An 18,467-nucleotide genomic window follows, 5' to 3' on the forward strand; every position below is an offset into this window, starting at 1 on the left:
CAGTTGTAATCGATAAAACAAAGATTTGAAAATTATAACTTTCCATTTATTGATTTTTCAGCAAAATAAAATAAAATTCATGCACATACAAATTTATTAAGTTTATTAAGTTTTATTAAATTTTTTATACCATTGAACATCAAAAAGCTACTTTTCACTTTAAACACCAAATTCAAAATGTTGACTAAAGCAAATTACCTATTGAATAATATACTAATTTCCCAGAAATTTCTTTTCTCATTGGAACCAAAAACAACAACAAGGAAGTGAATAATGCAAAAGAAGTGCTGCCTACACTGTAATATGAAAAAATATTCTTTAGAATGTGGGTCAATTGTGCATTAAAAAAAAAAAGTGTGTGTAAAAACAGAATTGTGTGTATTTCATTTTGCTAAAAAGTTAGTTTCTAAAAATCCTAATGATGACATATGAAGACTTTGCTATAAAGTTTTATTTATAATTTAGAGTAAAATAAAAAGTAAATATAATTAAATTAATATATTTCACTACTTTGTATGATTATTATTGTCATTATTATATTAATTCATAGAATAAAGACTTTACAAATGTCTCCATTTATAAGTTTTTTGAATTACATTAAATTACATCAATTAGTTTCAGTGTTGTTGATCATTAATCCACTTACCAGGTATTGAACAAAAATATAATTGTAGTATAGAAAGATTTGATTATAATTTTATCCATAATCGTAGATTATATACAGTAAAACCAGTGTAAACCAGAACTGCATGGTACCAAATATTTTTTTCAGTTTGGCAGGTTTTCATTTTGAACAGGTTCTTTTTAACATAGAAAATCATTCCGTACCAAATAACTTTTTTGTTTAGTCATGTTTCCTTATTCGGGTTCTATTTTGGACAGGTTTTACTATACTGTATTAACAAAAGTATTAAATGGAATACTTTTGTTCATAATTTATGATAATGGATTAATTTGGGCATAACTTATATGCAGTGTTTTTTCTTACTTATACTAATACTTAAATATGCCAAATATGTGATTTGGCATATTAAAAAAATGAAAGAAAAAAAAAATGTATGTCTTCTATGTTTAAAAATCAGTAAACATGTTAAAATTTATTCTAAAATGTCTGTTTCTTTTATTTTCAATTTAAATCAAAATTCTCAGTTAAACAATTGCTTATATTTAATTACATAATTATTTGTAAATTGCATAGAACATACATTTTGACATTGTTTTAATCATCAGTTTGTAGGAATCATTATCAGGGAATTATGTTAATCATACTACTATTGAATAATATGAAAGATGAAGCAGAGAATGATCTTAATTCAAATGCATTTTTTTTAGAGCTTCTGTAATGAAAATAATTTTTCAGAAATATTCAGATTCTAAATAATCATAGACTAAATATAGGAAGAGGTTTATACAAAGTAAAAAAAGAAATAATAATAATAATCCAAACTTGTCATGCAAGTTACAAAATAATTAAATTTATTGAAAGTTGTAAGTTATATTAGCTTAGTGGGAGAGCTTTTGGATGAGGAATTCTCAAAGTGTCTTTAAAGTACTCTAGTATTGATGGAACTTCATTACTTGAACCATTCTCTTGAATAGATGTTTTTGATAAGTCACTATCTTGTGACTTTTTATGTAACTGGTATATTTTATGAATCCTTCTTAATGATCATTCCTTTTTTTTTTTTTTTTTTGAGAGCTGTGTTGTGATATCTTATAAAGTTAGAAAGGTTTAGGTTATTTTTTTATGGATCCATTATTACACTTAACAAAATAGCATTATCTTATTGCAAGTAAAAGATGGCTGATAATTAAAAAATTATAAATAAATTTTCAGAATTTAATAAATCATATTTCAGATATAATATGTTGACATTTCTTGATAAAACTTTTATTTTGATTTTTATGTATTTGTATATAAAGATGAGCCTCAAGTAATTTGAATTATTTTGATGATTGCCAAAATGATATATATTGTTGTTCCATTATATTCTTCAAGCACATAAAACATAGAAGAATTGAGTTGATTATCATTTAAATTCTATATAGTTCATTATTTAGCAGAAATAAAGTAAATGGGATAGAAAAGGCAATTATAAATAAAGTGGCAATTTAAATTACTGATACTATGATTCAAGAAATTCGTAGTATTAGGCCTGAGCTTTACATTACTTGAGAATACAATTGAAAATGACATAGCTTAATAGTTTTTATGCTTTTATTTTAATAAACTTTATTCAAAATAAAGTTGACAATATTTTAACCTATTTTGTTTTTGCTAAGGCTTTTAGTTGTACTTTAATGAATAATAATGTTTTGTAAGTTATATCACAAAATGGAAGTTGTCTCATTGACATTATTTTTAATCTTTAATAAAAATGACTAATAAATGAAAATGTAATGCCTAGAAAATAGAGCATGAATTTCTTTACTACAAAGAAAGTGAAAAGTGTAGCGATACATTTTTAACTAATTAATTTCATCAATTTCTGTCAGGATTCTGAATCAGCCAACCTGCAAGATAAATGCTTAAATTGTTAAACATAGAATGTTTTAGAACAAACCATGTAAACAGAATCTTTGAATGTGGCCTTGTGAAGTAGTTTGATGAGTGGAACATTTGATGTAAAGTACAGGTATCACTTGTAGTGATGGGACAATTAATTGGAATTGGAAATCGGATGATTTTTGGGAATTGGAATCAAGAAAATCTCATTACAATTTCTGATTCTTAAAAATGATTCTTCCACATTTTATAAGCAAATTAACTATTTGTTTCAGTTGAAGATTAAAAATTTTTAAAATTATGATACTAACAATTTAAATATTAGTTTATTGGAAACTTTCATGTCGACAAAACAGAGTATGCGATGCCCCATACGTGATGCAATGTCCATCATGGTGGACTTTTCTTTCGTGCAGTCATAGTGATGAGAGATTGCCCTTAGTCGATACTAACTGTTCCCATTTTAGGGGAGATAGGTCGATAGGCCATCTTGACTGGGAATCTATATAATATATAATATTTGTGTGTGGTGGTTCTATATATATAACATAAATTTTAAACTTAATTTGATTTACAATTTGAAAATTTTAAAACAACTTTCAAACAGTTTTTAAAAACATTTGTTTTAATTTTCATTTGATTTAATTTTAATTAATTATAATTTTTTAAATTAATTGCAAAACTATTTCTTTTGCAATGTAACTATAGAAATTGTTTTAGTGTTGTTTTGCACAAAAGATAATCAAATTTAAATTTATTTTAAGTTTTTAGTAATTTCATTAATTTTTGTTTTTTATAAATTTCTCATTTTTAAAAAATTTTAATTATAAACGTGTTAGCCTGATAGTTCAATGTTATCTTGTTTCAAATCAAGGCTGGTGGTTGGCAAAATATATTTAAGTGTTGGAAAAACAGTTTAAAATGTATACAAAATTATATATTAATTGAAAAATATTATATAAAATTATTATTAATATTTAGTATGTTTATTTATAATGATAAAACTACTTTCTCATTATAATAATTATGAAAGTTTTTATGATTCATAGATGACGCCATAATACATTAAATTTTCAAATGTGATTTGTGCAATGCTAAGTAAAAATACTTGTTCACACTAAGTTTAATGTGTTTTGAGTTTTAAAAATTGATTTTTCAAGGTGTGTTGGTCAAGACATTTGTGGCTGAAGTGAATGAATTCAAAAATTGGTTAACTCGTGGTGATGATATTTGTTCAGTTCGTTGCATCATTTGCTGAACCTCATTTAGTATTAAATACAATGAAGTTAAATCATTTACGAGATATGTCCATTGCAAGAAGCATGGAAAAAGCACATCGCATCTACATTCCTTTTCCCAGGTCATCACATCTGCCAATAAAGCAGTTTCTAAAGATGGTGACCCTAGATGAGATGATGGGATAGTTTTTGAGTAAAAATGGAATTAGCTGTAATTTCTTTGGAGGTAGTGTTGCAATATTAGCTTTATCTGAAATAAGATTACAAATTTATTTTGTAGTACACAATAAAAAGCATGGGTATCCACATATAAATGGAGAATTTTCACATTTCTTTCAAAAAATTGAATCTGGATTTCCCAATTGTTTTTCATGCTTAAGCTTTGTTTATTAATTAATGAATGTACTCATAATGTATAAATCGTTAATTTTTCTAAACTAAGATAAACTTTAGAAAATATTCAAAAGAATCGGAATTGCGAGTTTTCAACAGAATGAAAATTGAAATTGGGGAAATTTTGGTATTGTCCCATTACTAATTCCTCATACAACACAGTATTTCTACAACATGGTTTGAAAATTGCAAATATCTCCCATACAACACAATTTCCAGTTTCACTCTTAACATGGTTTTGGAAATCCTCCACACAAAATTTCACAATTTTTAAGTGTAAACTTTGTTATTCAATATTTTTTTAATTTAAGTATGCGTGTTGTCTCAAATTTGCCCATGGATTTTAGAATAATGAAATTTTCAAATTATTTTATGCTTTTTGTCAGGTTTACTTCAGTGAAAACTGATAGTGCACTTTCTTTTTTTTTCCTTGTCCTAACTTTTTTATCAACTAGATGTCATTGTCATTGCTTTCAGATTTTAGTCCTTAAGACTGTCACTGTGTTTTCTTTTTGTAGATTCTTTTTGTATTTAGTAAAGTTTATTTAAATTTTAGGTAAGTGTTATTAAACACTTTTTAACTGCAGGTATTACTTACCTACAAATGATTACTTCATTCATAAAAATGATGAACAAAATACAGGGATATCTAAGTACTTGAACAATTCGGTATTCGAACACAAATTCTGGAAAAAGTCACTTGGTATTTGACTGAACAAATGAGACTCACTAGAACAAATTTTCTATGCTAAAAATAAAAAATACAAAAATGTTGCTGATACTTCTGATCAAAATCAACAAAAAAGTTGAGATGAAGATATTTTGTAAAAAGAAAACACCTTCATTTAACTAAAATCGATATTAACAAGTAATGCAGTACTTTTAATTGTGATTGTTAATTAATTGATTGGAAATAAATTATCAATTGCTTTAATAAACATATTTCTCTTAGTAATGAAAAATAATAGTATACATTTGCTAACTTCTGGAACATAATTACTTCATACTATACGAAGCAAAGGACTAATGCAAAACATAACCCTATGTTTTGCATTAGTCCTTTGCTTTGTATAGCATGGATTTGCATAATGCGGCACTTTTTTTTTTAACTATTGTGTTATACGAGGGATACCTGTATTTATCTTGGAATGTTGTGAAGAATGCCTAAGTTTGGAGAGGCATAATAAAAGATTTGTTATTCAAAAGTGTTTTTGACTGATAATTGTAGAGTTGAGTAATGCCCTAGAATAGAGTTTTCTTGGGATGAATGCTAACTTTTGAGAGATCAGTTGAAGTCAAAAGGAAAGTTGGAAGAATGATTTGATTGTTTGATCTAGGTTAGGGCATTGCAGCTAAAATACAAAAGTTTTAGTATAGCCATAACGTTGAGATAATTAATTGATCAGCTTCTCCATAGAAGATAAATCAAGCATATGTTCCAAGCATGGAATTGGGCCTTTACTGACACTTTTAGTTTGATTGTTATCAAAGTACTCACTCAAAATATTATCTGATCTATCTTCAGTTCAAGATTGTATATGTATTTACTTTTAATGTTTGTTTTTGTCTTCATATATTGTTGATTATATAAATTCAGAAGAATCTGGAAATTTTCAAAACTGAAAAAAATAGATGTGGTTACAAAGGATATATATTGTCAATAGTTATCAAGTTTGATTTTCAGGTAGGCTGATGCTTAGCTGAAGCAAACTGATACATAGGCATAATCACATTGATTTTTAATTTTTATCAGTTTGTTTTCAGGTAATGTGGAACCCTGGCAGTAGACTTTTTGAGAGTTAATGTTGGTGCTTTGTTTTTAATGCTGTCATTAGTTATCAGTTTACAGTAGATTCAATAATTTTAAGGCTAGGTTCTCAGATTAACTGTTCAAAAGATACAATAAAATTGTCTGATAATGGTTTCATCATAATTTTACCAAACGTCAAAAGAAATCTTAATGAATCTTATCTGATATTTGGAACTTTTTAGGATTTTCATAATAATAAATTTTAAATTACTAATATATATATATATACATACATACATACACACTTTAGTGATTATAATAAATGTTGAATTGTGGTAATATGTCAAATTTACTTTAAAAAATGATTTCTCAATATTTATAACTATAATATTTTCAAAAATTAAGATTAATGTGAAAATAAAATATTTTAATTGATGATAATTTTAAATGATAAGCTCTTCCTTAAATAAAATTTAATCTTATACTGTGAAAATATAACAATATTTATCTAATGGAAATAATTTGTATTAGAAATCAATTTTATTTTTAAAACTTTGTAAATCATTTCTCAAATATATTTGTTTATCATTTGAGTAAGTTTACATAGAGAATGTATACATTAATCATGAATATTTTACTTATATTTTTTTGTAAATATACCAGTTATCATTGCATTATATATTCTAAGTTGTATTAATCTAGTACTTCATAATACATTATGATTTCAGTGTAACAAATTGCAATATTTCAATATTGAATAATAAGTTATGCAATTTTTTTCTTTCCAACAATTAATGTAACTACAGTAGAGCGTCGTTTATCCGAATCAATTGGGGGCTGGGGTTGTTTGGATAAATGATTTTTTCGGATAACCAATTATGTACGAAAAAATATATTAACCTATCTGATGTTGAAATTTTTCTCTGTTGCGTGTCGCTTTGTGTTGAATTTTTCTGCATTGCATGTCGCTTCGTGTTGAATTTTCATCGATTTTAAGCCTAACGAAAATTTTTATAATAATAATCAAGGCTATTGTATCGTTAAAAATTATTTCTTTATTTTGTACAAACAAAATAAATATATTGAAAAATATAAAAACAAAAAAATTATACTTTATAAGTTAATCTAGTATCAAAAACGTTCGATTCAGCACGACACAGTCTGACTGGAAAGCTTTCGGATAACAGACGTTTCAGTTAACCGGCTTTTGGATAAATGACGCTCTACTGTATTTCATTTTATGTCAAAAATGTAAGAATTTTAATTTTGATTTTTATAAATTTTTTGTTTTTAAATTATAGCTTGAAATTCTTGATGCCGCACGAAAGAAAAATGTCATTGCCTGTCTTGGAACTGGTGCAGGAAAAACTTTTATCGCAATAATGCTGATAAAAGAATTGGCACATCAAATTCGAAATGGAGAAAAGAACACAGTATTTTTAGCTCCAACAGGTTTGTATTTAACAATGCTTCTTCTAATTTCTTAAATATATTTTTATGAAATATACCATTTTTAAATCTTTACTCTTTGTATAAGAATTTAGCATATTTTATCACATTCGTCATATAGTAAAAAAAATAATCAAACTGAACAGCTAACACTTAAACATATGTTTCATGAGAATGGCCTGTATGAATAAAAACAAAGGAAATGCTATTAAGCAGGTGTGTTAAACTCATTTAAACAACAGGCTATTAATGCAACTGGTAAAATTCATGTGGGCCACATCACATTTACAAATTTCTTTAAAATTATAATTTGAAGTGAGAATGCAAGAATTAAAATACATTATTAGGGGAATTAAAATACATTATGTAGCTCAGTGAATTCAACTCAGTAATATATATATAGTATTGCTTTTATTTAAACATTTATTTTATTTAATGTACATATTTATAAAACTAAAATTAATTGTTTTCACTGGAAACTTGCTCCAGTTTATCTTTCTCCTCTAGTTTGTTCTCAGTCTTTGAATCCAGATATTGGAAATCTTTATTATGGCAGATAGATGTTTATCAGTTAATCTTGATCTGTAAGCCATTTTATTTCATTTCAGAGCATCATGGCCGTGGGCCACAAAAAATCACATCGGGGCTGCCAGTTTGACACCCCTGCTATTAAGCATATAGTAGAAGTAAAAGCAAATGCTTTGAGCAAAAGGTAGAAGCAAAAGCATTTTCTCTGTTTGGTATGAATAATGATTATCTTATACTTCTGAGCAAATGCTTTTGTTAAATGAGTAAAAGGTTCTCAACATGTAAGTTATGACACATTTAATGTTGTCCCTATGTTCCATTTTATTAGCTGTATTAAATTTATATTAATCATATATGTGTTGGCCGTTGTTAAGTAGTATAGATATAGATATCCAACTAACATCAGTGGTAGTGAACGTGCATCTGGCATTGCAGGTAGCTGTATGTTTAATGTGGATTTTCCTTTTCAGTTAATGTACTCATCACCATGAACTCTAGGTTTTTCTATTCTTATGTGAGTGTATTTTCTCCACAACATTGCTCACAGTTTGTGACACTATTGATTGTTCTGAACCAATTTCTTCTCTTATGCCTTTTTGGAATCCAGGATATATATATATATATCTTATATCTAAATATCTTAAACATATTTTCATTTTTTGTAAAGAACATTACCGTATGATTCAGTTGTCACTCCTAAAAAAGTATGTGTCAATCATTCAATACTTTCTTCTTCAAACTTAATGCCTTGAAATCACTGACTTGTGGAGAGGAACGAAGTTTGTAATATTTATCCTTCTTTAGATTAACTACTTCAGCTGTGGTTAAATGTTAATAGAAAATAAACCTAGATAAAAGAACAAGCCATATTTCTTGCAGTTGAGTCTATATTTGACTAGATGCATGTATTTTAAACGATATGCTTATAATTCAAAGTAAATGCTTACTTTTATTCATATGAAATACTTATTACTAAAGCAAAACTTTCATTCAAAAGTATTTATTTCATGCTCATAAGTTTAAGGTTTTGCTTTATTTTTATTCATATGGCTCAAAGAATTTTCTTCAAATTACACAAGAATAAGGTAATGCTTGTTTTTCTTCATACGGCTCAATGTGTAAATTAAACAAAAATTCTATTAAGATATAATGATATAAAGCATTAATATTGCACAATAAGGGTTAACTTATAGTGAAGAAAATATCTTTAAAAAAATAAGCTGATTATTAATGGTTTATTATATTGAGTTATTCTACGTGGCAATTGAGTTACATTTTGAAATAGTTGCTTGGTTTACAGAATATAAAGAAGAAATATCATTAAATTTAGAAAGAGTGAATGTAAATCAATGAATTTATATAATAGAAAATTATTATAAATGTTTATACAAATATTTTTTTATGCAATTCAGAGTAATAATGCTGGAACAACTAACATCAAAACCATACCTTTCATACTTTTCCAGCTTGGGTTTAAGATAAGCAAACAAAGTTTTTTAGTTTATTCATAAATCTAATTCAGATTTAGCATTAGCATTCAAAAAATACATTGGTTCTGAAATTTCATAGAAGAATGTTAAATGCATTCTATGATCTTAATGTTTAAATTTAAAATATTCAATATATAAAAATAAGTATACTATAAAATACCCAAAGTGTAACTGAAATAAATTATTGAATATAATTCAGCACATATTGGGCCCTAATAACTTGCATTTTTTTTTTTTTTTCTATAAAACTGTCCCTTGTTTCTAGAGCAGGGATGGGCAACTTTTTTCTATGTAAGGGCTGCGACTGCGACTGTCAATCTGTGGGCGATATATATCATGCTCTCCTGGACTGCCTGAAGCACGACGCCACCCGCCAGCCGCTATACCATCTCAGCATTCAAAATGGCCAAAACTGGCCACCCAGCCTAGATTTTTTTCTGTTCTAAGGAAACTTACCACATTTTCGAGACTTTCACCAAGAACTGTGGACTGCTCTCAGCTGTAACTAATTGACCGCACCAAGCTGCAACAACATCAGCAATATTGGCAGCAACAACAACTACTATACCAGCAACAACAGTAACAGCATTAGCAACATAACAACATCAACAATATCGGCAGCAACAACATCAGTAACAACAACAACTATATCAGCAACAACAGTAACAGCATTAGCGACATCAATAATGACAACAACTACAACGGCTGCGGCAACATCAGCTCATTGATTGCATCAGCATGGTGGTGTTTGGTGACTCACTGGCCATGTATATATGTATATACATGTGTGTGTGTGTGTGTGTGTGTGTGTGTGTATATATATATATATATATTTTCATTCAGTCTCCAATGTACTCATCTATGAAAATTAACGCGTTCATCATTGCCAGAAAGGCAATTTGTTTGTTTATTTATGTTTGATTTATACTGTAACCTTGTTTAGTAATTTTGTATTGTATCTTGTACACTAGCAATTACTGAAGCAATTGCCATGGGCTCTCATGTCTTCTTTCACAATTTCCTATCCCCCTTTATTTCACACTTGGTCTCTCATTCCTTTCCTCTTCCTTCCGTTTCTTATAGGACTAAGTCTGCCACTAAATGAAACACAGCTCTTTACTCTTAAAGTAAAGTATGTAAGGACTGCATACAAGAGAAATTATTTATTCATATATAATTATAAATTAGCAGAGGTACACTTAATTAAACTTTTGAAACTAATGTAAACGTAATACACTATCTGGCCAAAAGTATCTGGACACCCCCCTAAAGAAGTGGATCTGGCAGGTGATGGTCTTTGATGTGTAACTTAAAGGTATAAAAGTGTTGGTAATGGTTTGTCAGGTCATATTTATGCGTTTGTGAGACAATGAGTAAGTCAAAGGAGCGTAGTGACTTTGATCGTGGCATTATAGTGGGATTCCACCTTTGTGGGAAATCAGTTTGTTCAGAAGCCAAAATTCATTGCGAGTGATGTAATTGTGAAGTGGAAATGTCAAGGCAGTGAAACTGGAAAAAAACGACGTGGCAGGCCGAACAAAATTAGTGAATGCAGCCGTAGAACTCTGAAAAGGGTAGTGAAACAAAATCACACGTCCTCGTTGGTTGAAATCACTCTGGAGTTCCAAAGGTCATCAGGCGTTAGTGTTAGCACTAGGACTGTTCATCAAGAGTTAAAATACCTGGGATTCCATGGTCGTGCAGCTGCTCACAAGCCGAACATCACTCCTCAGAATGCGAAGTATCAATTGCAATGGTGCAAAGCTCACCGTCATTGGACTGTGGACATGTGGAAAAGTGTTCTTTGGAGTGATGAATCTCACTTTACAATCTGGCAGTCCGATGGACGCATCTGGGTTTGGCAGATGGCTGGTGAGCGCTTCTTATGTGACTGCATTGTCCTGACTGTAGAGTTTGGTGGTGGCAGCATCATGGTGTGGGGTGTGTTTTTCATGGTTTGACCTGGGTCCCTTAGAGTTCATGTTTCCAACCACAGGAACTAAGATGTATGTGGACATTTTGGACAATGCTGCTCTACCAACTCTATGGCAATATTTTGGGGAAGGCCCATTTCTCTTCCAGCAGGATAACTGCTCCATTCACACATTGAGACTTGCGCAGGCATGGTTTGATGAAATGGGTGTTCAAAAACTGGACTGGCCTTCTCAGAGCCCCAATCTAAATCCCATAGAACACCTTTGGGACGAACTAGGATGCAGATTACGTAGCCAGCCACATTGACCATCCTCACTGCCAGCACTCACTTCAGCTGTGATGGACGCCTGGAAGTCAATTCCGATGGCCACTTATCAAAAACTAGCGGAAAGTCTCCCCCAGACATGTGCAGGCTGTCATCGATGCAAAAGGAGGACCAACATCATATTAATATATGCCTCAGGACTCCGAGTCCGTACCACTAGATGTCCGGATACTTTTGGCCAGATAGTGTATATCAGAAATATTTTGTTAAATATTAGTCATTGCTTGCTTTAAATTAGTTTTGATGTGTCTGTTAGCCGGTTTCTTGTTTTAATTTTTACTAAATTCGTTGTGGAAAAACTATTCACATACATAAGTTGTAGAAAATAATGTTTGAATTTTTGCTTCATACTTCCTTAAGCTGGGAAATTGATATATTTATTCATATTTTACACAAAAAATATTAATGCGGGCTGCAGGTTGCCCATCCCTGTTCTAGAAGGGTATCAAATAAGAACCTCATGCACCAGAAAAGGAGCGTTTTATAATTAATGCATTCATTTTTTAATGTTGCTTTGTAGATTTCTAGTGTTTTGAATGTTCTTAAATGCTGTTCATCCAAGACTGGTTTTATAATCTTATCTTCATTTAGTACTGCAAATACCCCAGGCTCCAATGCCAAAGTAGTTCTTTATGTAGAGAGAAAGTGCAAATTATTAGGGCCAGATTTGTACTTAATTATATTCAATAATAATTTATTTCAGTTACACTTTGGCTATTTTATAGTATACTTAATGTTTAAATTTTCAATACGTAAAAATAAGATCATAGAATGCCTTTTCCATATGTGGAATTTCAGAACAATGTATTTTTCGAATGCTAATGCTAAACCTGAAGCAGGTTTATGAACAAACTGAAAATGTTTGTTTGTTTATCTTAAATAAACCCAAGCTGGAAAAGTATGAAAGGTGTGGTTTTGATATTTTTTATGCATTTCATAAAATATAAATCAACATATAATAATGCATAAAATCATTCTTGTATAAAATGTCAGTCTGATAAAAGTAATAGAAGTTATAATTTTTTTTACAGCAAAGTACTAAAAAAATTTTGAACTGTTTCATTTGTTCATGAAAATGAATGTAAATAACATTTTAATAATTCAAAATTTTTAAAATTAAGATTTGATATTTATCTTCTTGCATAGCAAAATAGCATATTTTACACCACAAAATGATACTTGTGAATAATTTACTTGATTGCTCGCTGAATAATTTTACATGTTATTCCAAAGTGATTGCTTTCTTGATTCTAACAAAATTTAGCTGTTTTTAGAAAAACAAATAATATTTTATTTGAAGTTTCGTTTTATAAGTGTGTTAAAAATGACTAGAACATGAATGTGACAATCCAAAAAATGCACTTGCAAATAAAAACCTGATCAAGGAAAATTTTAATTTAATAATGAGTACTTATAACATAAATCTGTAAATTATCATGTGTAAAAGAGTAACTTTTCTTGTTATGGATATTTTTGTATAATGAAAATTTTTACATCTACAGACATCATAGCACTGTACTTAAGAAATTATGGGTTATTAGCTCTGAAGATAATTTGTTCTGGATGCAAACTTAGACCCAAATAACATTCTACTGATTTGGCATACTATCTAGAAATCTATTCTTTCAAAAAACAGCAGTCTTTCTGCAGATATTTTCACTGTCTCCTATTGATTTTCAATTTAACTATGGTGGTGGTAGTAGTAGTATTGCATCAATGACTGGATAGGTTCCAATCTATCTAAAACATACATTTTTACTATAAAGAATAAAAAAAGTGATGATTCATGAAAGCACTTCACTAAACTCCTCTACTTTCTTGATTGTTATTAGAAGAAACCCAAATTTGCTGTACAACTGTCTCGGAAATGAATTTATCCATAAACAAAGCTTGTAAGTTTAATGCTTGTGGCAGCATCCTTAATTAAATTGTTAATGATAAATTGAACTGTACTGTAGTTTCTTAATAGTATGTCACCATCTCTGACCATGTTACCCATCTTTATAAAAAGAACACTAGGTGCTCTCGGTTTAAACTCACTTATAAATAACAGATATTTCTTGAATGTTTTCTTTACATTTTTGGTCAAGTTGTTTACTTTTGAAAAGTTTAGATGTATTTCTTCTGTTTACCTGGTGAAACCCATAGAAAATGCATATAACATGAATCATGTTGAAATACAGGACTTTGAGTGCCTATTTTAGTGTATTAGGTGGTATTGTTATTAGCACTGAAGTGTTGTTATGTAAAATATCTGGCCAAAGCAAGTATACTGCTGAGTCAAACAACTTAGCAATAGTTGAATGAATAACAACAACCAAAATTCAATTTGAAAAAAGTTAGTAATTTCCAAAAAAAATCTTTCTCTAGAGCACCAACAATAGAGAGGTTGTGGTCAAAATCCAAACTTTAAACTTGTATGGCAAGCAGAAGTACAGTCAAACCTGTTTTTATGCGATGGATAGGGACCGCATAAAAAAAGTCTCACATAGAAAATAACTCAAAACCGTACGAAATAGAATTTATTGACAACAGATGTCAGCACTTGACTGCATCGTCTGGTCTATCGTCTGTTTTACATATTTTTGTCCAGGTGGTGTTTTGTTGACTTAAAAAGTAAATTATTTCATTTTTCGCATATTCATGCAATAATATTACTATAATAAGTGCATTTATGCTATAATAAGTTTATTTAGCTATAATAAGTCAGCGTGAGACATGACAAATCGCACGAGACTAGTTGCCAACTATACCGCACAAATAAAAAATCGCATTAAAAAAATCGCACAAATAAAAAATTGCACAAAAAAAGACCGCATAAAAACAGGTTTGACTGTACACGTTTAATGTTAGAACTCCAAGAAAAACACATTGCACCTCACGTTTACGTTGTGCATTGATTCATGAGATATTGTTGAAAAATGGCGGAAACATTCAAGAACGATGAAGGTTACCAGCAAATATAAATAAACAAATTAAACTATTTTAAAATATTTATAGGATGTTTAATAATGCTAAATAATTATTTTTGACTTTAATTAGTGTCATTTCTTTTACCATATGATATAATAGTAGGACAATTCCAATGCATTTTGCCCGTTTTCATGACATACTTTTGTTGACGGAAGTAGTGGCTTATATAAATCTGAAAGCAGCTTGGAAAATTATTTTTAGAAATTTACAAATGCTGTATTATGCTGTTGTTGGTAGAAGATGCAGTGAAAGAATAAACCTACTAGTACAGAATTATGATAGCTACTATGAACACAAATATATAAAAATTCTATAGGTATTTCACATCACTTGCAAAAAAAATTGAATAATTAAATAATTTCTGGATTAAAATCTTATGTTTGTTTACAATGTTATTCACAAATTCTTAAATAATCATTGTTTTTAATAAAATACATCATAATTTTAACCAAAAAAATGCAGATGTTTAAGTCAAACTTCTACTCACCATGCTCGATGTTCCAAACGTCATTGTCAAACTTCTGGAATTACAAGATGGTGGTGCTCGACATTCGACGTTCACATTTTTGAGACGAAAACTTTGGCCGCAACCTCTCTAGTGACATTTGTGACATACCTAGGAACTGTATCTGTGGGTTCATTTGAGAGATAACTAAATCATCTTGTCTGAATAAAGGAGGATGCACACATGTGACGTGGCAAGGAAAAGCGGTGTTGCAAACACATCTTCGCCGTGCGGCAGCACAACCACACAAGCAACAATCCGCTTACATTTTGGAACATGCGTTCAGTATTCAAGATGGCGAACGATACCGACACTGCCGCTATCCACGTGTTTACAAATTTTGTTTCGTACAGATTGCTTTATTTAACTAGCAGATTTTGTCGAAGATTTTGGATTAGAGATATTTTCTTAGATCGAGAAAGAACTGGTGTACAAAATACGCTTATTTCTTGATAAAGAATACTATTTCGAGTAAGATTCATTTGTTTATTTTCTTTGAATTAAATTATATATGATTATTTGTGTAGAATTTGTGTTAAATTTATTATCCTTTCCTCTTTATTCTAATGTTAGTTATCTTGGTTAACCACGTCTAACTTTCTGTCATTAAAACACCACGTGATTGCATTTTCTCACGTGACTACCAGACGAACTGTTATTGGCTGATAGAAACGCATCATGGGAGCGGTGGCCGCAAAAGATAAAATTCAACCAACTTTTGTGTTGCGAGAAAAGTGGCAAAAAATTGACTTCTGCGGCGAGAAAAAGTGATGTCAAGACATTCATTTATCACTAATGCAGTTATCATCATTTTATTTCAAATATACATTCATCAATGTCAAAATCATATTTTTTACTAATCAGTTTTTCATAAATTCTTTAAATTTGGATGGCTAATATTCCTTATTAGTATTAAAATTTGGATGATAATATTCCTTATCAGTTTTTCATAAATTCTTTAAATTTGGATGGCTAATATTCCTTATTAGTATTAGTAAAATTGGATGGCTTATATTCCTTATTAGTATTTACATACACTAATATTTTACAAAGACTGATATCAAAATCATTTTTTTTTTCCTGTTTTTAAATTCTTGCAAAAAAGTTGTGAAACATTTCTCTGTAATTTTTTACCTCTTCACTTCATCACTTTTCAGGATAGTACTATTATTACATTTCAAGTCATGAGAAAGGGTGCAATTATTACAGCATCAAAACAGATATAATATGACATGATAACTAAACTTCAAGAAAATTAATTGGTCACTACCATTAAAGAGATAAGTAATGCTAATTACTGTATGCTATTGTGACAGTAATTTTCTTATGAAATCCATTAAAGAAAAATTTATAAGTGTGACTATGAAATACAAATGCAGGATTTCTTAAAAAAATAATGAAGGCAAAGTTATAAAAAATGACCAAAAGTACTGCAAGAACCTCAAAAAATGACAATAAAATTATCTGTAAAATTAGCATTATTCATAGTACCTAGTGCTGGCACTTGTATGGATGGAGACATTGTTGTGCATAAATTCCAGGGAAATATGATCTTCAAGGGAAGGAGTTAATGCATTCTCCAACACTTCCTGGTAGACCTCACTATTCATGTATTCCATCATGGTGTATTCTTGTATTCTTTCCCGTTCATTAATTTTGTTAACTTCTATTCTTCTTTTGTTAAAGATGGCTTTTATTGCCTTCTGGTTGACTCCAATTTGCCTCTTTGATGTGAGCTAATTCTTTGATTCTTTGCTGCAGTGTGTGTAAACTCTCTTTATAAGCACCCGGAACACTGCTAGTTTATAACTTGTTGGGTCATGGGAGGTCGTTGTATTAACAACGTGTTATAGGTCAGCTTTCTGTACACTTTTGTAGCAATTTCCCCTCCTTTCTCTACTTCTATTGTTATGTCTAGGAAATGTATAGTTTATCATTCTTGAGTTCTAGGCTGAACTTGTCAATTCCAACAAGATGAATCAGAGACGTCAATTCCAACAAGAATTGACATCTCTGATAAATTGTTGTATGTCTGGTTTTTCTTTCCAGATAATGAAGATGTTGTCAACATATCGTGCATATATTAAGACATACAGTGAGTGATTGGTTAATGAACAAATCAGATAACGAACACTTTTGCGAAAGATTTATGTTTGGACAACAAACACATTTCAGATAACAAACACTTCACAGAACAAAGACAAGAAGAAGCAACGTAAAATAATGAATACCGATTGGTCTTCCCTTGTCTTCATGCAACAATTCGAAACTTTTCAGAGTGCGGGAGACATCAACATCAATGCTCAACCAAGTATATACTGATCAGATAGTATTCCTCCAAACTTTGAAACTCTCCTTTTGTAATTCCAGTTTTTTATTTTTCTGACAGAAACAATTCTTATATAGTATATGCGAGATTATCGGGTGGATACTCGTTAAGATTTGCATCAGTTTTTATTTTCAAAAGGTGAGAGTATAATAGCAAAGGTAGAGAGTGGGCAAAAGATGTCTGATGTTGCTGGGCAGAATGACTTATACAGGTCTACAGTAGGCTGCAGTTCAATCTTATCTAAGAAAGATACAGCATAATCAAAAAGACTCAAGCAGCTTAAGGAGTAACAAAAATCACATCTGAGAAATAAAGAATATTGAAGAGCTCATAATGGAACCTGAAATGGATCTGACGACAGAAGAACACCAATGTCTCTAATGAAGTACACCAAGAAACTTGGCAAGATATGTTTTCTTCTGAAAAAGAGGATTTATGCCAATATCTGCTATTAAAGATCTTTCGAAGAAGTGGGAGGATGTCAGAACAATGGTCAACGGTCTTAGAATGGCATCCAAACCAGGGTGAGGTTAATAGGTTTGGTGATCTCTAAAATTACAATGCTATTAATTACTTCTGAAAAATCCTGAAGAGAGAAAAGCAATCAACATCAAACAGATTCTTTAACCTCCAAGAGGAAAAAACATGACTAAAAAAATGCTAGACTGTGTGTGTGTGTATTTTTATTATTACATATAAATAAACATAGTAAAAAAGTATATATTTTTTATTTTTTGGGGCCTTCAGAACGAATCAATCAGATTCCCATAAAAACCTATGGTAAATCACTAATTGGTTAATGAACAATTCGGATAGTGAACAAAGTCTTGGAACATAATCTTGGATTATGTTCCAAGACTTTGTTCACTATCCGAAATATGATCCGGTTAACGAACATAATCCAAGATTATGTTTGTTAATCGATCACCCACTGTATACTGCATATTTTGGTATGATGGCCTTCTCTAAAGTCCTCAGGATCATCTCTCATAATGCACTGGATACAGGACTTTCCATTGCCACTCCTCTATGTTGAGTGTATGTTA

General features: G+C 30.0%; 1 protein-coding gene across 1 annotated transcript in view; it reads left to right on the top strand.

Annotated features, from left to right (window-relative positions):
* Dcr-1 (Endoribonuclease Dcr-1) overlaps positions 1–18,467 on the top strand; it is a 113,767-nt gene that overhangs the window by 10,088 nt on the left and 85,212 nt on the right. The window contains exon 3 of the mRNA XM_067280334.1: positions 7,189–7,339. Coding sequence (XP_067136435.1) covers positions 7,189–7,339 — 151 coding nt within the window. The remainder of the gene's footprint in view (positions 1–7,188; positions 7,340–18,467) is intronic.

Source organism: Centruroides vittatus, unplaced genomic scaffold (assembly GCF_030686945.1).
Source record: "Centruroides vittatus isolate TY-2023 unplaced genomic scaffold, ASM3068694v2 contig_883, whole genome shotgun sequence".
NCBI lineage: Eukaryota > Metazoa > Arthropoda > Arachnida > Scorpiones > Buthidae > Centruroides > Centruroides vittatus.